Source organism: Trachurus trachurus (genome assembly GCF_905171665.1).
Source record: "Trachurus trachurus genome assembly, chromosome: 5".
NCBI lineage: Eukaryota > Metazoa > Chordata > Actinopteri > Carangiformes > Carangidae > Trachurus > Trachurus trachurus.
In genome coordinates, this window is record NC_139896.1 from 5841942 (window position 1) to 5860238 (window position 18297).

At 40.3% G+C, this 18297-nt stretch overlaps 1 protein-coding gene across 1 annotated transcript; it reads left to right on the plus strand.

Annotated features, from left to right (window-relative positions):
* The first annotated feature begins 1237 nt into the window (after nt 1-1237).
* LOC310985841 (activin receptor type-1B-like) lies at nt 1238-18297 on the plus strand. Its single transcript, XM_083971502.1, has 9 exons — nt 1238-1405; nt 5384-5629; nt 8796-9062; nt 11141-11371; nt 12463-12630; nt 13446-13602; nt 14747-14871; nt 14988-15118; nt 17859-18297. Exons 1-9 carry the CDS (start codon nt 1303-1305, stop codon nt 17982-17984), a joined length of 1554 nt encoding a protein of 517 aa, XP_083827628.1. The 5' UTR covers nt 1238-1302; the 3' UTR covers nt 17985-18297.

An 18297-nucleotide genomic window follows, 5' to 3' on the forward strand; every position in this document is an offset into this window, starting at 1 on the left:
AGATAAATTGAAGATAACCTGAGTTGGAAAAATAATAATCCCAAAACCATGATACGAACCGACTGATCGTCCCCTGGTGTTCACCATCATGGCTGAGTCCTGGGTTCAGGTCCTGGTCCTGGTCCTGGTCCAGGTCCAGGTCCTTGGCTTCATGTCATTTGCTGTCGTCTCTCTCCTCGTTCCTACCACAATAAAAGCACAAATGCACCAGTTTATAAAATGTCCTATGAGCGCGGCTTATAACTCTCTCCTTCTAGTCCTGATATACAGAGCTGTGTATCAGCAAGCAATCTGGTATACCGATATTGTGATATATTGCGATACCATAAGAAAGGTGAAAGGTGAAAAAACTGTTTGTGTAATCTGAACAGAGGAATTAACCACTTTATACCACCAAATTAACTTTATAATGTTATTTCATATCAATAGCTGCCGTACTTACTTATCATACACTGCGACATCCAACAGGAATCACTGTTTGCCAAACAGCACAAACAAGCTTCAAAGAATGATGAGTTATCGTCGAGATTTACATAAAAGGTAAATGATGTTGACCTTTAACTTGGCTAGGTCAATGGAAGTATAGGGATTAGATTTGATAGATAGATAGATAGATAGATAGATAGATAGATAGATAGATAGATAGATAGATAGATAGATAGATAGATAGATAGATAGATAGATAGATAGATACAGGGCCGTTGTATAGGGGAGAAAGGTGATGTGATAATAATTCTAGGGGCCCAGCGCCCAGTAGGGCCCTCAAAAAACCCCAGTAGTCTAATCTTTGTATGAGTGATTTATTCTGCATACAGTAAGACCCTGACTAATACGCATAGTAATGCTGCATTAGCATCAAAACAAAGTAGGCTAAATGAAAAATGATAATAGTAGTCTAAGAAAAAAAAAAGTGGAAAAGTCCGGGGGTAGGGGCCCACTTTAGTATACTTTCAGGGGGCCCAGAATCCCTAGCAACGGCCCTGATAAAAGGTAAACGATGTTGACCTTTAACTTGGCTAGGTCAATGGAAGTAGGGATTACATTAGATAGATAGATAGATAGATAGATAGATAGATAGATAGATAGATAGATAGATAGATAGATAGATAGATAGATAGATAGATGTTCACCTCTCCTCTGTGTGTGTGTGTGTGTGCTGCAGCCTGCTGGTGGACCATGTTACTAGCTCTCTCAGCCTGTCACCATCTCTCCTCCTCCTCCTCCTCCTCCTCTTCGCCTCCTCGTCTTCTTTGAGCTAAACTCACCACCGTGTTAATGCGATGAATCGGGAATTCATTGACCATGGCTAACCTCCTCCTCCTCCTCCACCACCTCCACCGGGTCTCGGTAGTAGCCGTCGTGGTGGTGGTGGTCCAGTCTGTCCTGTTGTTCCGAGGCTCCGAGGGTGAGTAGAAAAACTGGAACAACTCAACACTGTTTTTGTTGTTGACGGAGCTCAGCGGCCGTTGACAGCGCCGCGGCCGTTGAGCTAGCAACGAGCTAACGTTAGCAACGAGCGAACGTTAGCCACCAGCTAGTTAGCTAGTTAGTTAGCCACCTAGCTTCTACTCATAGCTTCTACTAGCCTGACGAACAGAGTTGAACTGAGCCCAAAGGCAGGAAAAAACAGGTCAGTCCTCATCATTATATAGACCGGGTTATACTCTTTTATATACCTTTAATAGTCATATAATAAAACGCTATATCTATTTTTTACGTTTACGTTTTTACGTTTGTGTTGCTATGGAGCTAGCTTAGCAGGCTGATGTGGAGCTAACAGGCTAATGTGAAGCAGCAGCAGTGTGTTCATTCAGGTGGCATGGACTGACACTGACAGCTCAGTGAATTAATTTTACTATAAACACAGAGATAGTCAGTCCTGTTTAGTTTGGACCTGTGAGTGTGTTCCTCCTACAGTTAATATCATCACATTTAATTAAACAGTTTAATAACCTCTCTAATGTTATGCAGAGACACAGTATACAAACATGTAGCTGGTCAGATGATAATATACTCTATACTATACTCTTTTATATACCTCTAATAGTCATTTAATAAAACATTATATCTCGTATTATGTCTCCGTGTTGCTGTGGAGCAGACAGTGTGTTTAGGTAGCATGGACTGACAGCTCAGGGAATTATTTTTTACTGTAAACACAGAGACAGTCCTGTTTTGTTTAGTTTGGGCCTGTGTGTGTGTGTGTGTGTTCCTCCTACCGTCAGTATATATCTTTATATTTATTTATTTATTCCATAATTGATTTCAAACCAGAATAATATTCACATTACAACAGAGGCACAATTAGAACAAAACAAAAACAGTACAACCAAAAGGAACAAGAACAACCAAACAAGCAAAATAAATAAAATAGAATATCAATACAGTACAGTATTAAGACAATGACAATACAAGTGACCAAGTGTTGTTTAATGGTGGAGGCAACATGTGTACTCATCCAGCCAGATAGATAGAGAGTGCACATTTTTATACAGTTATTATAATGACAGATAACAGATGTTAATGTGTAGGATAATCAGATTTAAATTGTAAAGTTCTTCATGACTGGTGTCTGTTAAAGGTGATGTATATAGATAAACTTACAATAAATACAATTCATTCATCAGCAACAGCAGGTTAATAATACTGTATGCATCTGACTGGGCAGAGTAGTAGTCATTTCTCAACTTTTTTTCCTGGGACAAAGCGATGTTTTAGAAATTTGGAAACAGTTCCTTCCTCCTTCTTCCTCCTCGTATGAAATGATGGTGCCAGAAGGAGCTCATTATAATCTATTCTATCGTGTACATTTTGGTGTCTCGGTTCTGTTTCTGTTGACGACTCCAGGATGACGGGACATAAACTTGTTGCTAATGTGTTGTAAAATACAACTGACAACGGGACAAATCCGGTCTGACCTGTTGTGCAGAAAAAAACACGACACAGCGTTTAAACACCAACGGAGAGAGATTTGACTCTGTGATTGTTTTTATCATTTCATCACTTGTTTCATCACTGTTTTCCTTTCATAATGGTGAATGTGCAGTGCAGTCGTCAGTCAAGAAGTCGGTGTCTTATCTACAGCTCAGCAGGTTTACAACAATCAGCGCAGTGTGGTTTAAACCTGTTAATAACCACGGAAAGTCTGAAATGTCAGAGCTGTTTCATGTTCAGTCAGCAGCACGTCGTCTTTCTTTCCTTATTTTATCTTCTGTGGTTGTTTTTGTTGCTGCTATTTAACCAGCAGCATCTGCTCAGTAGGTGTTGTAGGCATTGTGTGAGTCAGTGCCACGAAACATGTTGTAATGTTTTTTTAACCCTATATATCCCCCCCTCCTCCCTCCTATCCCCGTTTGACGTAGATGAAGCTGAAGTTCAAGCAGCTCATCTTTCCACCACACCAGAGGTCGTCTTTATTTTTCTCCCACAGAATCCAAAAACGAGAGCTTTTTTTTAAACATTTTTTCTTCTCCTTCTTCTTCTTTTTTGTCTGAGTTACTGGAATGTCACATCACGTCTGTGTCTTAATAACATTAGTCAATTTCACAGAGGAAGTCTCCGTCTCTTGTTTGTCTAATGACTGTCACAGCTGGTCATTTAATCTCTCCTCCTCCTCCTCCTCCTTCTTCATGCCCTCACATAAACCCTCCTCCACCCATCCTCCCAAAAGCCCCTGCCACCCGAACGCACCACCACCACCCAGCACTTCCTCTACTTCCTCATCCTCAGTCTCCAGTTCATCTTGGCACAATGTCATGACATTTTTTCCTCTTAAAAAACCTGAAATATTTAAAGGACTTCGCTGCAAAATTCACTGGAGCCTCGTCAAGTTTCCACCTCCAGAACCAAAACTGTGAAACAATGTCACACACGAAATAAAGCACATAACAGTAGATTAGAGTTTTTTTTAGAGCTTTATCTATTGCTGCGTGTTGTTTCTCCATTATATTGTTTATTCTGTTCAGTAGTTGCCAGCTACATTGCAGATTATGATTTTATATTCAAAACAAATGAGTAGTTTAGAAAATATGCATAATTTTGATATGTATGTGATGAACAGTCCCAACAGTATGATCAGTAAAAATGCCTCATTTATTGTCCATTTAGAATAATAATGAGACATTTACATTTAATGCTCTTCAGTGCTTTAATAGTCCCAGTTTTCTGCAGATGCTCAGTTCCTTTAAATTGAACTTTAATCACAGTTCCTTGAAATTCTGTGGGCTTTTCAACCATGTTTAAAATTCACAGAATGAGTTTCTTGATTAGTTTCTTGATAAAGACCGACTTTCTGCTGGAGGTAATGAGGTCATTTTCCACTGTGGTGTGTTGCTATATTGTTGTTATTGTCATGATCCGGCTCAGAAGGTCTCAACAAAAGAGACACAAGTAAATGAAATTTCAAATGTGGTTCAAACCGCAGCTGTAAGACCTGAAAGACTCCCAGTCAAATTTAGAGTTAGTATTTAAAGACGAACTATGCAAGATTTTTACCTTAATTAAACAGTTCCAGAGTCCTAGATCCCTTTTTGATGACAGATAAGACTACACAGATATACACATGGTAACATGGTAGATGATAAATAACGTTATCCATCGCTCCATGGATTGATTTCTCACCGGCTTCGTTGGAAACAAATTAATGCACATGGAGGAGAGGAGGGTTAGAAGACTGGACTTGACGTGGTCTGTCTAATTAGCAATAATTCTCTGCTTAAACCCGGCTGGAAAAAAAAGAAAAAAGGACGCCATCTTCGCTGTAATCGCCATGACCGGCAACTACGTTTTGACGGCGATATGTTTCGATATGAATGTTAGCTGTTGTTAGCCACAGCCGGTAGGTCGCAGCGTGGCGAATGTGCAGGTCACAACTTGTCCACCAGAGCGTTTTGGAGTTATTGGATTGTGTATTTGTTGAGTCTGATGGGGGAAACCCGGAAATACCATATGCCTCCTCGGTAGCGTTAGCTGAGCAGCTCGCCGATCGAAAAACAGCTTGTACTGACAGTTAAAGGTAACGAATCTACTCCTAAGACTATAGGGATTATGGCAATGGGTGAATTTGCCAAAATGTTGAAATATCCCCTTAACACTGCACTTAGAAACCTTATGTATAGATTTATGTGTCGACTTGATGCCTCAGAAAATAATATAATCAATAGTTTGACCAACATCAACAGTAGCTCCATCAGGTATCTGTCTGTACTGGATGGATACAGAACAGAGAGGATTGATATAAAACATGTATTTTTAGCTTTATTCTCTTTTATTGTGTGTTTGTTGTTGTGTTGTTCGTCTTGCCTATGGCCTATGGGGTCTAATATAAAGCTATATTGTTATTATTTCTAACACATGTTTTGCTCCCATCCCTCTGTCTCTGCAGCCATCTGGTGTAACTGCACCACAGCCCAGTGTGAGAAGACCGGTTCCCAGTGCGAGACCGATGGCGCCTGCATGGCCTCCACCTCCTTCATCGAGGGCCAAGAGCGCCACATCCGCATCTGCATCACGCGGGACAAGCTGGTTCCCCCCGGGCAGCCGTTCTACTGCCTGGGAGCCGAGGGTCTGCTCAACATCCACTGCTGCTACACCGACTACTGCAACAGCATCGACCTCAAGGTTCCCTCAGGTAAAAGAACTGTGACGGAGATTAAACAGCAGCAGCTAATAAATCACAAACTGTTAGTGCATCTAATACGAGCTCTGTGAGTTCACCTCAGGATAAGAAGCTGCATTAAAGGAATACACCTTGCCTCACTCCCGAGTCCATGACCAGCAGATAGACACCACTAGGGTTGCAAAATTCCGGGAAATTTTCAAACTTTCCATGGGAATTTATGGGAATATATGGGAATTAACAGGAATATATGGGAATAAACGGGAATAAATCCGAACAGAGAACTTAAATATAGTTGGGGGAAATATATTGTAGCATAATATTGGCTAAAACAACCATATTTAATGCAAGTACACTTGAATATCCAGGCTATTCCTCAATCACATGCACACTGCTTACTTTTTTTTTATTTGGGGGGGGGGTAGTAATATTTTACTCAACATTCATCATGTTTTTGTTATTCAGTAAAAGAATTGATTGTTCATACAAGAATTAAAAGTTGATAAAGTTCTACTCACAAATAAATCAGTTGAAATGTTTTTTAATTGTTAATTATTTTGCATGGATGTCTGCTTATGACAAAACAAAATATTTGCATTTATGTTTGGATATGATACAGTTTGTTTAAATTACCCCCAATTTCCAGTTAATTCCCATAAATTCCCAATAATTCCCATAAATTCCCAAGGAAAGTTTCCAATTTGGAATATTTCTAAAATTCCCCAGTTTAACTTCCCATGGAAAGTTTCTGGAAATATTCTGGAAATTTACTGGAAAATGTCCACCCTTTTGCAACCCTAGACACCATCCTTTCAACTGTGCGTGCAGTAACAAGGGAGATAGAGCCGTATCGCCTGTAATTAGCTTAGCTCAAACACTGGAAGTGTATGGGTAGTGTTAGCCTGCCTCCACCTAAAGTCATCAGAGAAACTCTTCAGCAACTCTAAACGGAAACCGGCGGACCGATCTTCGTCTCAGAGCTGACAAAACTCTCCGGTAAGGCACCTTGAGCGATCAAATGCCGGTAACGGGACGAGATCGGTCAAAACGGAGGGTTCAAGCAAAGACGGTTTATTTTGGTTCAAGCTAGCTACATCGAGGGTAGGTTAGCTTCCTATTTCAAAGTACAAGCACAAATTCTATCGTCATGGTTTTCTGTGTGTAAAGGGCAACGGGTGTTTTATTTTGTGAAAGTAACCAGAAGTGCTTGGTCACAACGGCTAGCTTGAGTAGCGCCGAATTCGTCCGAACAAAATTGTAAACAGCTGGTATTTAGACAAATTAACGACACACTGCTGATCTAAACAGCTACTTTCTCCCCTAAACATGTTTGAAATGTCGATAAAGTGATATATTTACAGAGTTTAGAGCTAAAATTAAATCAGCTTCTGACTGCTGATTTCAGCTCAGGTAGGAGGCAGGCTAACACTACCTATACACTTCCAGCGTTTGAGCTAAGCTAATTACGGGCGATACGGCTCTATCTCCATGGTTACTGCACGCACAGTCAAAAGGATGGTGTCTATCTGCTGGTCATGGACTCGGGAGTGAGGCAAGACAAGAAAAAAAATGTTGGCATATCCCTTTAAAGTGTTGAGGCATTTGCTGCTTCTTTTTAACCTGCAGCCTTGAGAATAAATTAGATGTTAGATTGAAAAAAAAAAAAACATTTCAGGATTTCCTTTATTTTTTGAGTGATTCACACAGTTCCTCAAAAGATTTACTGTAATGTTTCCAGAAGTGTTTTTTTTTTGTTCAGTGTCCTCCACATTTTTCTGCTGAAAGGACACGTCACCGAGGAACAATGGTGACAGGAAACCGCGGAGAGAGTTCGTTCACAGCTCAAACAAAAGTCACAGAGTTTATAGGAAGTTTTTAACGACACTTCAGAGACAAAGTGAGGAGTGATACGTCTGTTTTGGTCTGAGGGTGCACGAGCTCCTGTTTTGTTATAGGAAAAATAAAAAAAAGCCTCGTATTGAAACACAAAAGTAAAACCTGGACCCAGTTGTTCAAAAGGTAATCGAATCGGATTTTGGATAATGGATCGGATTAAATCTTGAAAATGGGTTGTTTCAAATCTAAAAACAGATTCTGAGATCGGATCAGATCTCAATTTGTGTTGTTCAAAACTTTTTAGTTGGATCAGGAAAACTTTGATCCAAAACATCTGGATTATTCCGATCACAGCATTCGGGTGGAACAAAATGTGATTTAAACAACAATATTTATTATGTAGCATATACTGTATACTTTATTGGTTTATATTTTGCACCTCTTTTTTAAACCATCACAGTGATAAACATACATAAGGTTAACTTTTAAGAAGTTTGAATGTGAAACACATGGAAAAATATTCACAATGTGTTTGACTAATGTTCTGTATATTTCCTTTTTTTTTCATTTATTTAATCAGCCAGACCAGAGAAGATTAAGGTCTATGGTCTGAAGAAACAGAAAACAACACATACACCACATTTTCAAATAAATACACTTTGAGTGACCCCATTCAATTCAATTCAATTCAATTCACTTCAATACAAAAAACGTTTTTGTCTATTACAAGGACAGAAATTTGTCATCAGTTTGGGCTCCGAACAGTTAGACATACAAACACCAACGTAAAAACCCACATTAAAAAATCTCACAATAAAAGCTATAAAATTCACATTGACACTCACATAAAAGCTGCAACAGCTGGTAGATCTTGCCCTAAAAACAGGTACCTATTTCTTTTCCTTTAAAATGCGCACTGGTTATCTTGAAAAGTTTGTATCTGTATTATTATTCGAACTTTGCTTTGAACAACTGGGAAGATGGCTTACGTGATCCTGGATGGCAAAAAAAAGGATTTCAAAATCCAGATAGTTGGACCCAGCTCGGCTGAATGAGAGACTGATGTGACCTTTTAACTGAGTTATTTTGCTGCTAATTTAATTTCAGCTCTTATTGTGTTGCTGCATTTCACAGTAAAAGCCTCTCTCAGTGTTGATGGAGCGTTTCTTTGTGTAAAAAAAAAGTGGAAATAACCAACGTAATTTAATGCAGTGAGTGAATGGTTTTCTGGTTTTCTAATTGTCAACTTGGACAAAAGCTTTTTTTGTTGTTGCTGTGATCAGGAAATCGCCTCATCAGAGGAAGAAGTCGTGTCAGATGTGAATCTCCTCTTGTTTTCCAGTCACGTCTCCATCGGGGGTGGACGGCGGCTACGGCCCGGGCGGCGCCTGGGGGCTGGTGGAGCTGGTGGCGGTGATCGCGGGGCCTCTGTTCCTGCTGTGTCTGCTGCTGCTGGGCGGCCTGTTCCTCTACCAGTACCACCAGAGGGCCTACAACCACCGGCAGCGGCTGGAGGTGGAGGACCCGTCCTGCGACCACCTCTACCCGGCCAAGGACCGGACGCTGCAGGACCTCATCTACGACCTGTCCACATCTGGCTCAGGCTCAGGTCAGCGCATCATTCATTGTTCCACTCATCACCGACACCTCCTGCCTGGAGATCTGGGGAAATGCACATAAGATACAAGCTCTGGAAAAAATAAAGAGACCACTCCAAAATGTTCTTAATAAATCAGCCTTAGCTCTACGTGTATGGCAGCCATCGATTCCAGTGTCTATTGAACTCCAACACAAGCACACCTCACTCTACTTAAATCATATTTAATGAGGAAGATTATAACACTGCTGCGATTAAAAATTGGAATTATTCCACCATTGTTGATTTCTAAACTCTTCCTAAAGCTGCTTTCACACCGGACCTTTTGTTTTTTGAACGAGCAACGAGTTTACATGTTAAGTCAATGCAAACGAGCGATTGAACGCTTAAACGCCCAGGCGAAAAAACGCTGGGGCTCCGAGCGACAGCAACGGAGCGTTTTTTCGCTCTGTCGCTCGAGATGAGAAATCCCAACTCTCCGGCCGTCTGTCGCTCGTCGCTCAGCGCTGATCGGCTGCCGTAATGCCGGTGGTGCCGGTGTAAACAGAGACACATGGCAGTGGGCATGACGTCATCAAAGCGAAAATGCGAGTCTGTGCCAAATTGACGAGCGAATGCAGCTGAGCGACGGAGCGTTTTTTTCGGAGCGATACGAGTGACAGCGACAAAAATAAAAGGTCCTTTCCTGCGTGTCATTCCCCCTCTCTCTGCCTCCCCATTTCCTGTCTATCTCTACTGTCATCACTATCAAATAAAGGTAAAAAGCCGAAAAAATATACTTAAAAAAAAATAAATAAATAAATAAAAGGTCCAGTGTGAACGCACCTTAAGTTTAAAAAGTAGTGTTGTGTTGTTTTAAAATTAATATGAACTTGTTTTCTTTGCATTATACAAGGTCTGAAAACACTGGAACTTTTTTTGTTATTTTGACCTGTTGCCATTTTCTGCAAATAAATCCTCTAAATGACAATATTTTTATTTCCAATTTGGGAGAAATGATGTCAGTAGGTTATAGAATGAAACAAAAGTGTTCATTTTACCCAAACACATAGCTATGAATAGTAAAACCAGAGGAACTGATCATTTTGAAGTGGTCTCTTAATTTTTTCCAGAGCTGTATATATTCTATCAATCTTTATTTTACAAAAAAGAGCCATATTAATTATCACAAGATCACAGTGCAGCGAACACACAAAAATTCAGAGCACTTCAATTCCATGATTTAGTTAAATACAAGATAGTGCAGATAATGTATAAAGCAAAACTGTAAACAGAGGGTACAGATAAGATAATTAATTTGAGAGATAAAGAATGAAACGTGATAGGCCTGACACGTGACACAAAACACAAAACAAAACACAAACGAATAGAGAACTAGGCTTATTTTTCCTCAAAACAAGGACATGGAACATAAACATAAACCTGACATTTCATATTTTAAAACTGGCGATAATAAAATAATAAAATAATCTAAACTATCAAAGGCTGCATAAACTTTGTAGCACTTTTGCAGCAGCACTGTAGCTTGCACCTTATAGCAGTTAAATGTATAAGATATGATACGTTGTGTTACATAACCGTTCATTCAATCAATCAATCAATCAATCAAATGTTATTTATATAGCACCTTTCAAAGCAAATAAATGCCGTTCAAAGTGCTTTACATTTTGATTGAACAAGTATATATATATAGGAGGTAAAACAAGACAAATAGCATGGAGACTAATGCACGAAGATTAAAAACAACAATAAAATAAAATATAGCAATAGAAAATAGATACAGATTTTATAAAATAGAATAGAATAAAATGCAGGATAGAAATATAGGGCAAAATATTAAGAATAAATAAGAAAACACTCAAAAACACAACACTCAAACACTAAAGAGAAAGATAACAATAAGAAAGAGTATAAAACTGTAAAATAGAATAAAATCACTATGAGACTATAGCATAAAAGCCAGATTAAAAAGATGGGTTTTAGCCTACGTTTAAGTGTCAAAATAAACCAAAATGAAAACATCTCTCAGCTGATAATGTGAGGATAAAGGACGAACACCACTCATGACGTTGTGTGTCCCCTCTGAGCAGGTCTGCCCCTGTTCGTCCAGCGCACCGTGGCCAGAACCATCGTGCTGCAGGAGATCATCGGTAAAGGCCGGTTCGGGGAGGTGTGGCGAGGGCGGTGGCGAGGAGGCGACGTGGCCGTGAAGATCTTCTCCTCCAGAGAGGAGCGCTCCTGGTTCCGAGAGGCCGAGATCTATCAGACTATCATGCTGCGCCACGAGAACATCCTGGGCTTCATCGCCGCTGACAACAAAGGTGTGAAGGACGTCTTGACTTTTTTCTATTTTTGTCATTAATCTACAGAAGAGCATTAAGGGCAACAGATTCAGAGTAAAAAAGTCAGAAATCAGTTCTGAGACAAAAACAAAAAGAAATTCTGACTTATTTTCTCAGAAAGTTTTTTTTTTTTTCCAGAAATTTAGATTTTTTTTCTCAGAAATTTTGATCTTTTTTCTCAGAAATTTTGATCTTTTTTCCCCCCGGAAATTTAGATTTCTTTTTTCTCAGAAATTTTGACTTTTTTCTCAGAAATTTTGACTTTTTTCTCAGAAATTTAGATCAAGGTTTAAGGTTCAAGGTTTTTATTTGTGTCCCCGTAGGGCAATTATTGTTGCAGCAAGTAAAAAGAACACAGATACAAGACACACAATTAAAAAGGGGGGGGGGGGGGGTAAAATACAGTGGCACGACTAAAAAAGCCCATAAATGACCGGGAAAGTGCAATCAGTGCATATCCTCCATATCTACATCATCATCAATATCACAAGAAACAAGAAACAGAACAGAACCACAGAATATCGGTCAAACAGTCAGGTACGACTCCTACCCTGTACAGAATTCAAAAGGGAGATGGCTGTAGGGATCAAGGAGTGCTTGTACCTATTACTTTTTATACAAGGAAGTCTGAATCGGGAGCCAGAAGGCAAAAGCTGGAATTCAGAGTGTAAGGGATGGGAGCTATCAGAAAGAATGGCATTAGCCTTCCTAATTATCTGCCTATCTGCAAGTGTGCACTGTTGGACTCCCAAAATCTTGCTGCTTGTTTTTATCACTCTGCTTAGTGCATTTTTTGACTTGATGTTAAGGTTTCCGAACCAGCAGAGGAGAGAAAAGGTCAGCACAGATTCAACATATGATTTGATGTTGCATAATGGAAACTCATTGAAACTCATTGAATTAACACAGATTAAAACGTGATGCAAACTAACGAGTTCACATCTCTCTCACCTGTGCTGCACCTGGACTACGAAACTAGAGCCTAGAATCTTCTCTGTCGGCTCTAATGCTCTTCTGTATTAATCTTTCTGCATGTTATGAACATCTCTCTCTCTCTCTCTGCGGCTCAGACAACGGCACATGGACTCAGCTGTGGTTGGTGTCCGACTACCACGAGCACGGCTCCCTGTTCGACTACCTGAACCGTTACTCCGTCACCACAGAGGGGATGATCAAACTGGCTCTGTCGGCCGCCAGCGGCCTCGCACACCTGCACATGGAGATCCTGGGAACACAAGGTAGTGTCGCTGTTACTGCACACCTGCATTTAGACAGGAATTCACTTATACACTATATAAATAAGATAAATATCATCTTATACCAAATATAAATTATAATGTAGGCATTTTTGATTTGTACATTATACACATTTTCATTTGTATTAGTCCTATAGATAGATAGATAGATAGATAGATAGATAGATAGATAGATAGATAGATAGATAGATAGATAGATAGATAGATAAAAAAACAGAGAATAATAAAAACAAAATCAAGCTATATAAAAAATAAATCAATTTTCAATTCATGCATTACTGACAAAATTATGATAAATTATATTTCACACATCCCTTGTGTAGGAAGGATCAGGATGAAGAAAACTCTTTATATTGACTTTTTAATTCCAGAAGATGTTTATGCAGTGGGGAAAATCAGTATTTGATCCCCCGCTGATTTTATTTGCCCCATATTTTACTTGATCAAATTAGTAAATTAGTTTAAAACCTTTACTGTATTTGATGATATTATTTCTGGATGTTCTGATGTTAATTTTCTGTTTCTCTCTGTTAAAATAAACTTACCGTAAAAACTATAGACCGTCCATTTCTTTGTGGGGAGCAAACTTATCAAATCAGCAGGGGATCAAATACTGATTTTCCCCACTGTGTGTGAATTTAATAAAATAAATAAAATAAAACTGTACATTACAGTTAGTGATGAGGTGAGTGTGTGTGTGTGTGTGTGTGTGTGTGTGTGTGTGTGTGTGTGTGTGTGTGTGTGTGTGTGTGTGTGTGTGTGTGTGTGTGTGTGTGTGTGTGTGTGTGTGTGTGTAGGAAAGCCCGGCATCGCCCACCGTGACCTCAAGTCCAAGAACATCCTGGTGAAGAAGAACTGCACCTGTGCCATCGCTGACCTGGGCCTGGCCGTCCGCCACGACTCCGCCACCGACACCATCGACATCGCCCCCAACCAGAGGGTCGGCACCAAGAGGTCTGAGCCCCCCCAACACACGCACACACACACACACTAGTGCGGCACAATTAATCAACTTGCAATCGGGACTATCTTTCCTGTTCTTCCCTCCACGACTCGTACGGTGCGTTTAATAAAACAGCGATATTTCTCTAGCGAAGGGCCAGGGAAGCTCTGGTTCTTGTTTGGGTTTCTTCTTTTTTTTTACCGTAACGGCAACACTCATCTGTCGTCTCCATTGTTTGTCAGAGTGTTGGTGGGTGTGTCTGTGTTACTGGTGTGAGTGTAGCACCTGTGTGTGCTGTGTGAGAGAGAGAAATGCATTATAATATATTGTAATGAAATGATGGCAATAGACTATCAAATTGCACAAAAAAAAGTTAGCTCTTTTTTCTTAAATAATAAAAAGAACACCCAAAATAAACAGTATGGGAAACACTGAGTTAATAAAGAGGGGTCTTGGAAAATGATCCACACACTGGATAGAAGTTACTTTTTTACTTAAAGGGATAGTTCAACATTTTGGCAAACTGGCCCGGCCATAATCCCTATAGTTTTAGGAGTAGGTTTGTTACCTTTGATTGTCGGTGCAAGTTATTTTAGAACGGCGGAGCAGAGCCGTGAGCTGCTCAGAGCTACGCTACGGAAAACTCATCAAATACACAATCCAACAACTCCAAAACACTCTGGTGGACAAGTTGTGACCTGCACATTCACCACGCTATGAGATAATAACAGAACGTTACCAGACAGAGTTGTTTTAGAGGGAAATTCATGCAAAACAACTCTGAGCAGCTCGCGACTCTGCTCCGCCGTTCTAAAAATAGCTTGCACTGACAATTAAAGGTAGCGAACCTACTGCTATGACTATATGGATTATGGAAATGGGCCAATTTGCCAAAATGTTGAACTATCCCTTTAAAATATGTATGTTTTGAGTTGAGAAACACACTGAAATCTATATTATTCTCTGTGTTGTCCTGCATAATCAAGCAAGTAGACTTAATCACAATCGCAAATTGCAATATTGTCCACCATAAATGCAATCGCACATTATTGTCCAAATCGTGCAGCACTAACACACACACACACACACACACACACTTGTCCGTCCGTTCCCACACGTATCTCTGACACGTTGCTGTTCTTCCCGTCTCCTCAGGTACATGGCTCCGGAGGTTCTGGATGAGACCATCAACACGAGACACTTCGACTCGTTCAAGTGCGCCGACATCTACGCGCTGGGTCTGGTCTACTGGGAGGTCGCCCGCCGCTGCAACAGTGGAGGTCGGGACAACTCGAGCCGCGCCGTTTGTTTTTCTTTTGTATCGGTGTTGGGAGCTCAGGTCTCAGGTCGCAGCGTCAACAGATGAACGTGTTGTGTTGTGTTGTGTTATCGCCAGGTATCCACGAGGAGTACCAGCTGCCCTACTACGACCTGGTTCCCTCCGACCCCTCCATAGAGGAGATGAGGAAGCTGGTGTGTGAGCAGAAGCTTCGGCCCAACATCCCAAACTGGTGGCAGAGCTACGAGGTAGGAACGGGAGATTCAGATGATGAGAAACATGATTAAAGATATAGAGCAGATATGTCAAACTCATTTTAGTTCAGGCAATTTGATCTCAAGTGGGCCGGACCAGTAAAATGCATAATAACCTATAAATAACTTATTCCATTCGTTTTAGTGCAAACGAACCCTCCGTTTTACAAAACAATAAACATGTTATGAGCAACCTGAAATTTCTTGAGAAAAATACTTGCAATTTCAACAATGTTATGCCTCTTTTTGGCTTCTATGTGGTTTTCACATTCCTGATATAGAGACTGTAATACTTGCACAGAAGAAATGTTTGAATGGTGCTTTAACCTTCTTCCGGGCTGCATGACCACTCCCAATAATATATTTTTATATATAAATATTAGCACTGTCAATCAATTAAAAAAAGCAGTTAATTACTCACATGAAAAAATATTAAAACCTAATAAAGTGAAGAATAACAGCGCTACAGCGGGTAGCTACAACGCTTTGCCTGGTTTTGTCTGCACACATCACCAAAGGTTACGGGTCAGTCACCACCAGAAGTAAACTAAACACTTTACACGCTAAATGTTTAAAATTAATCGCCAAAACACGTTAACTTTGACAGCAATAATAAATATACAAGCAAAAGATAATAGAAAAACACAGGATTATAGATAAGTAAACATGTCAGGAGCACTGCATACTGTATAAATATCATACATATTCATTCATATTGGACAGAGTCCAAAGAAAGAGACTCACAGAGCTTCAGGGTGTTTTCAGACCTGTGGCTCGTTTGCTTTGTTCCCACTCAGCGGCTAAAATGATACAAGTATCTAGTATATCAAATATATTTTTCTTTTGTGTCGTTTGAGTTCACACAGTAACAGTCTCAACCGGTCGAAAGTTGTAAACAAACGCCATGCGCAGAGTGTAAAATTAACACCCGCCAAGCAACAGGAAAAGAGGAAAAATAAATAAGCAAATGGGAAATAAGAAAAAGTAAGTATACATAGAGCCATAAAATCAAACACATAGTGCAACGCCATTAAAAAAAAAAGAAGAAAGATGCACAGACAACAGAGAGTCAGTGTAGAGCAATGAAATTCAAGGGTCATGGGCACACTGCAGATCCACGCTTTTCAAAAAAAAGCAAGAAAAGGCAGATTTCAAGTCTATGACTATGTTTAATACTATAAGTCAGCTTCTCTAAAGCCAGACACAATGATAATTCTTTCAGCCAATGACTAATAGCTGGACAACATGATATATTTTTCCAATACATGGCAATGAGACGTTTTGAATGGACAAGGCAGAGATTAATCACTTTAATTTCATGCGATTTTAAGGAGATATATTCAGGAATCAACTATTCTTTTGATTGAATAATGAAGACACAAATCTATCTCCATACACTGCGCATGATGTCACACTGAATTTATACTGATTAATTACTTGATGTGCACACACACCCGTTTTAATCTGATCAATTTATTTCGCGAAGTTGGAATTTCCCATCAGAATGATTATAATCAGATTGTAGAAAAAAAAGCAAATGTAAACGTGGCTAATGATGAATGACTCTATGCAGCAGCTCACCATCAGAGACTGGTTAAGACTGTATTATCAGCATCTGTGGTAGGGCTGGACGATTAATCGAATTTTGATCGTGATTACGATTTTGGCTTCTTACGATCATAAAAACACTGTAATCGAAGAAAAACGATTATTTTTTTGTCTATTGGTGTTTTATTCTGAAAAACACACATGCGCGCTTCCGCCCCCGGGCCTGCACTGCACTCCTCTCTCAGTTAATGCTGTGGACGAGTCCACTCGTGTGTTGACGGCGGCGTTTAAAAATCAGCGCCAGTGAAGAGAGAGCAGCGGCCACCGCTCAGGACGAATGAACGGGAAATAATAATTTAAAACACTCGCTCGTCTCCTCAAAGCGGCCGCACAACAACAACCCCCCCCCCCTCCTCCTCCTCCTCCTCTCCCCCCGGCCCGTAGGCGACATGTGCATATGTTTACAAAGCAATCTGTAGAGCGGCGGATAACGTTATGCGACGTTACGACGTGTATTTGTGTAGTTTAATCTGTCATAAACAAGAGATCACTTATGGGGCGCGTCAAAAAAAGAAAGAAAAAAGAAGTTATGGGGTGCGTTTGTCACGAGAGCTGGAACAGCGCAGCGGGGCGGAGGCTCTGATCTTCCCAGGTTGGATTTCATCCCAGAGACGCAATAAGCGACACACACGGAAGCAGAGAGCCTCCATTCTCCCTCTTAATAAGTTCAACCATGACAATTACTCCAAATCTGTTTATTCAAGGTAAAAATGTAGAAAAGTTAAGCTAAACACCCTGTATAGTTTCTGCTGCTGGATCATAAAACTTAAAAAAAAAAAAGTTTTAAATAAATTTTGAATAAATATTTAAAATTATAAACTTAAAAACCTTAAACACACATTGGCACTGTTTATTTAAGGTAATAATGTAGCATGGTCAAGCTGCAGCAGCCCCCCCCCTCCGCATAATCGTGTAAATAATCGTGATTTCAATATTGACCAAAATAATCGTGATTATGATTTTTGCAATAATCGTCCAGCCCTAATCTGTGGCTCTGTTGACTAAGAAGAAGCAGCGTCACTGTCAAACATTTTATTTCTTCATCACAGTTCTGTCATTATCTTTATATTAACCCTGTTTCCTCCTCCTCTTTTTTCTCCTTCTTCTTCCTCTTCTTCCTCCTCAGTCGTTGCGTGTGATGGGTAAAATCATGCGTGAGTGTTGGTACGCGAACGGAGCGGCTCGTCTGACGGCGCTGAGGATCAAGAAGACGCTGTCGCTGCTAAGCATCCAGGAGGACATTAAGGTCTGAGCCGAGGCCTCGTCCGTCGACACCGAACGCACAAAGAGAGACAGAGAGATGGAGAGAGAGCTGGAGAGATGATGGAGAGAATGTGACGGAGAGATGATGGAGAAGTGGCACCTTGTAAAAATATTCGTCCATCGACACTCCTGCCAGTTTTTCGAAGCCACTTGATTTTTCCGACAAACAAACAAACCCTACCTCGCTTACCCAGCCAAACTACCAACAACTCCTGTCCCGTGTCCTGAGCTCCTGCTGCCCGACCTGAACCCCCAACCAACCCCTCACACACACACACAAACACACACACACACACACACAC

Excerpts from the sequence above, each read along its gene's own strand:
- LOC310985841 (XM_083971502.1), top strand. The coding sequence starts at position 1,303 with ATGGCTAACCTCCTCCTCCTCCTCCACCACCTCCACCGGGTCTCGGTA. Across the intron at positions 9,063-11,140 it reads CACATCTGGCTCAGGCTCAG|GTCTGCCCCTGTTCGTCCAG; the intron begins GTCAGCGCATCA and ends CCCTCTGAGCAG. Across the intron at positions 11,372-12,462 it reads CATCGCCGCTGACAACAAAG|ACAACGGCACATGGACTCAG; the intron begins GTGTGAAGGACG and ends TCTGCGGCTCAG.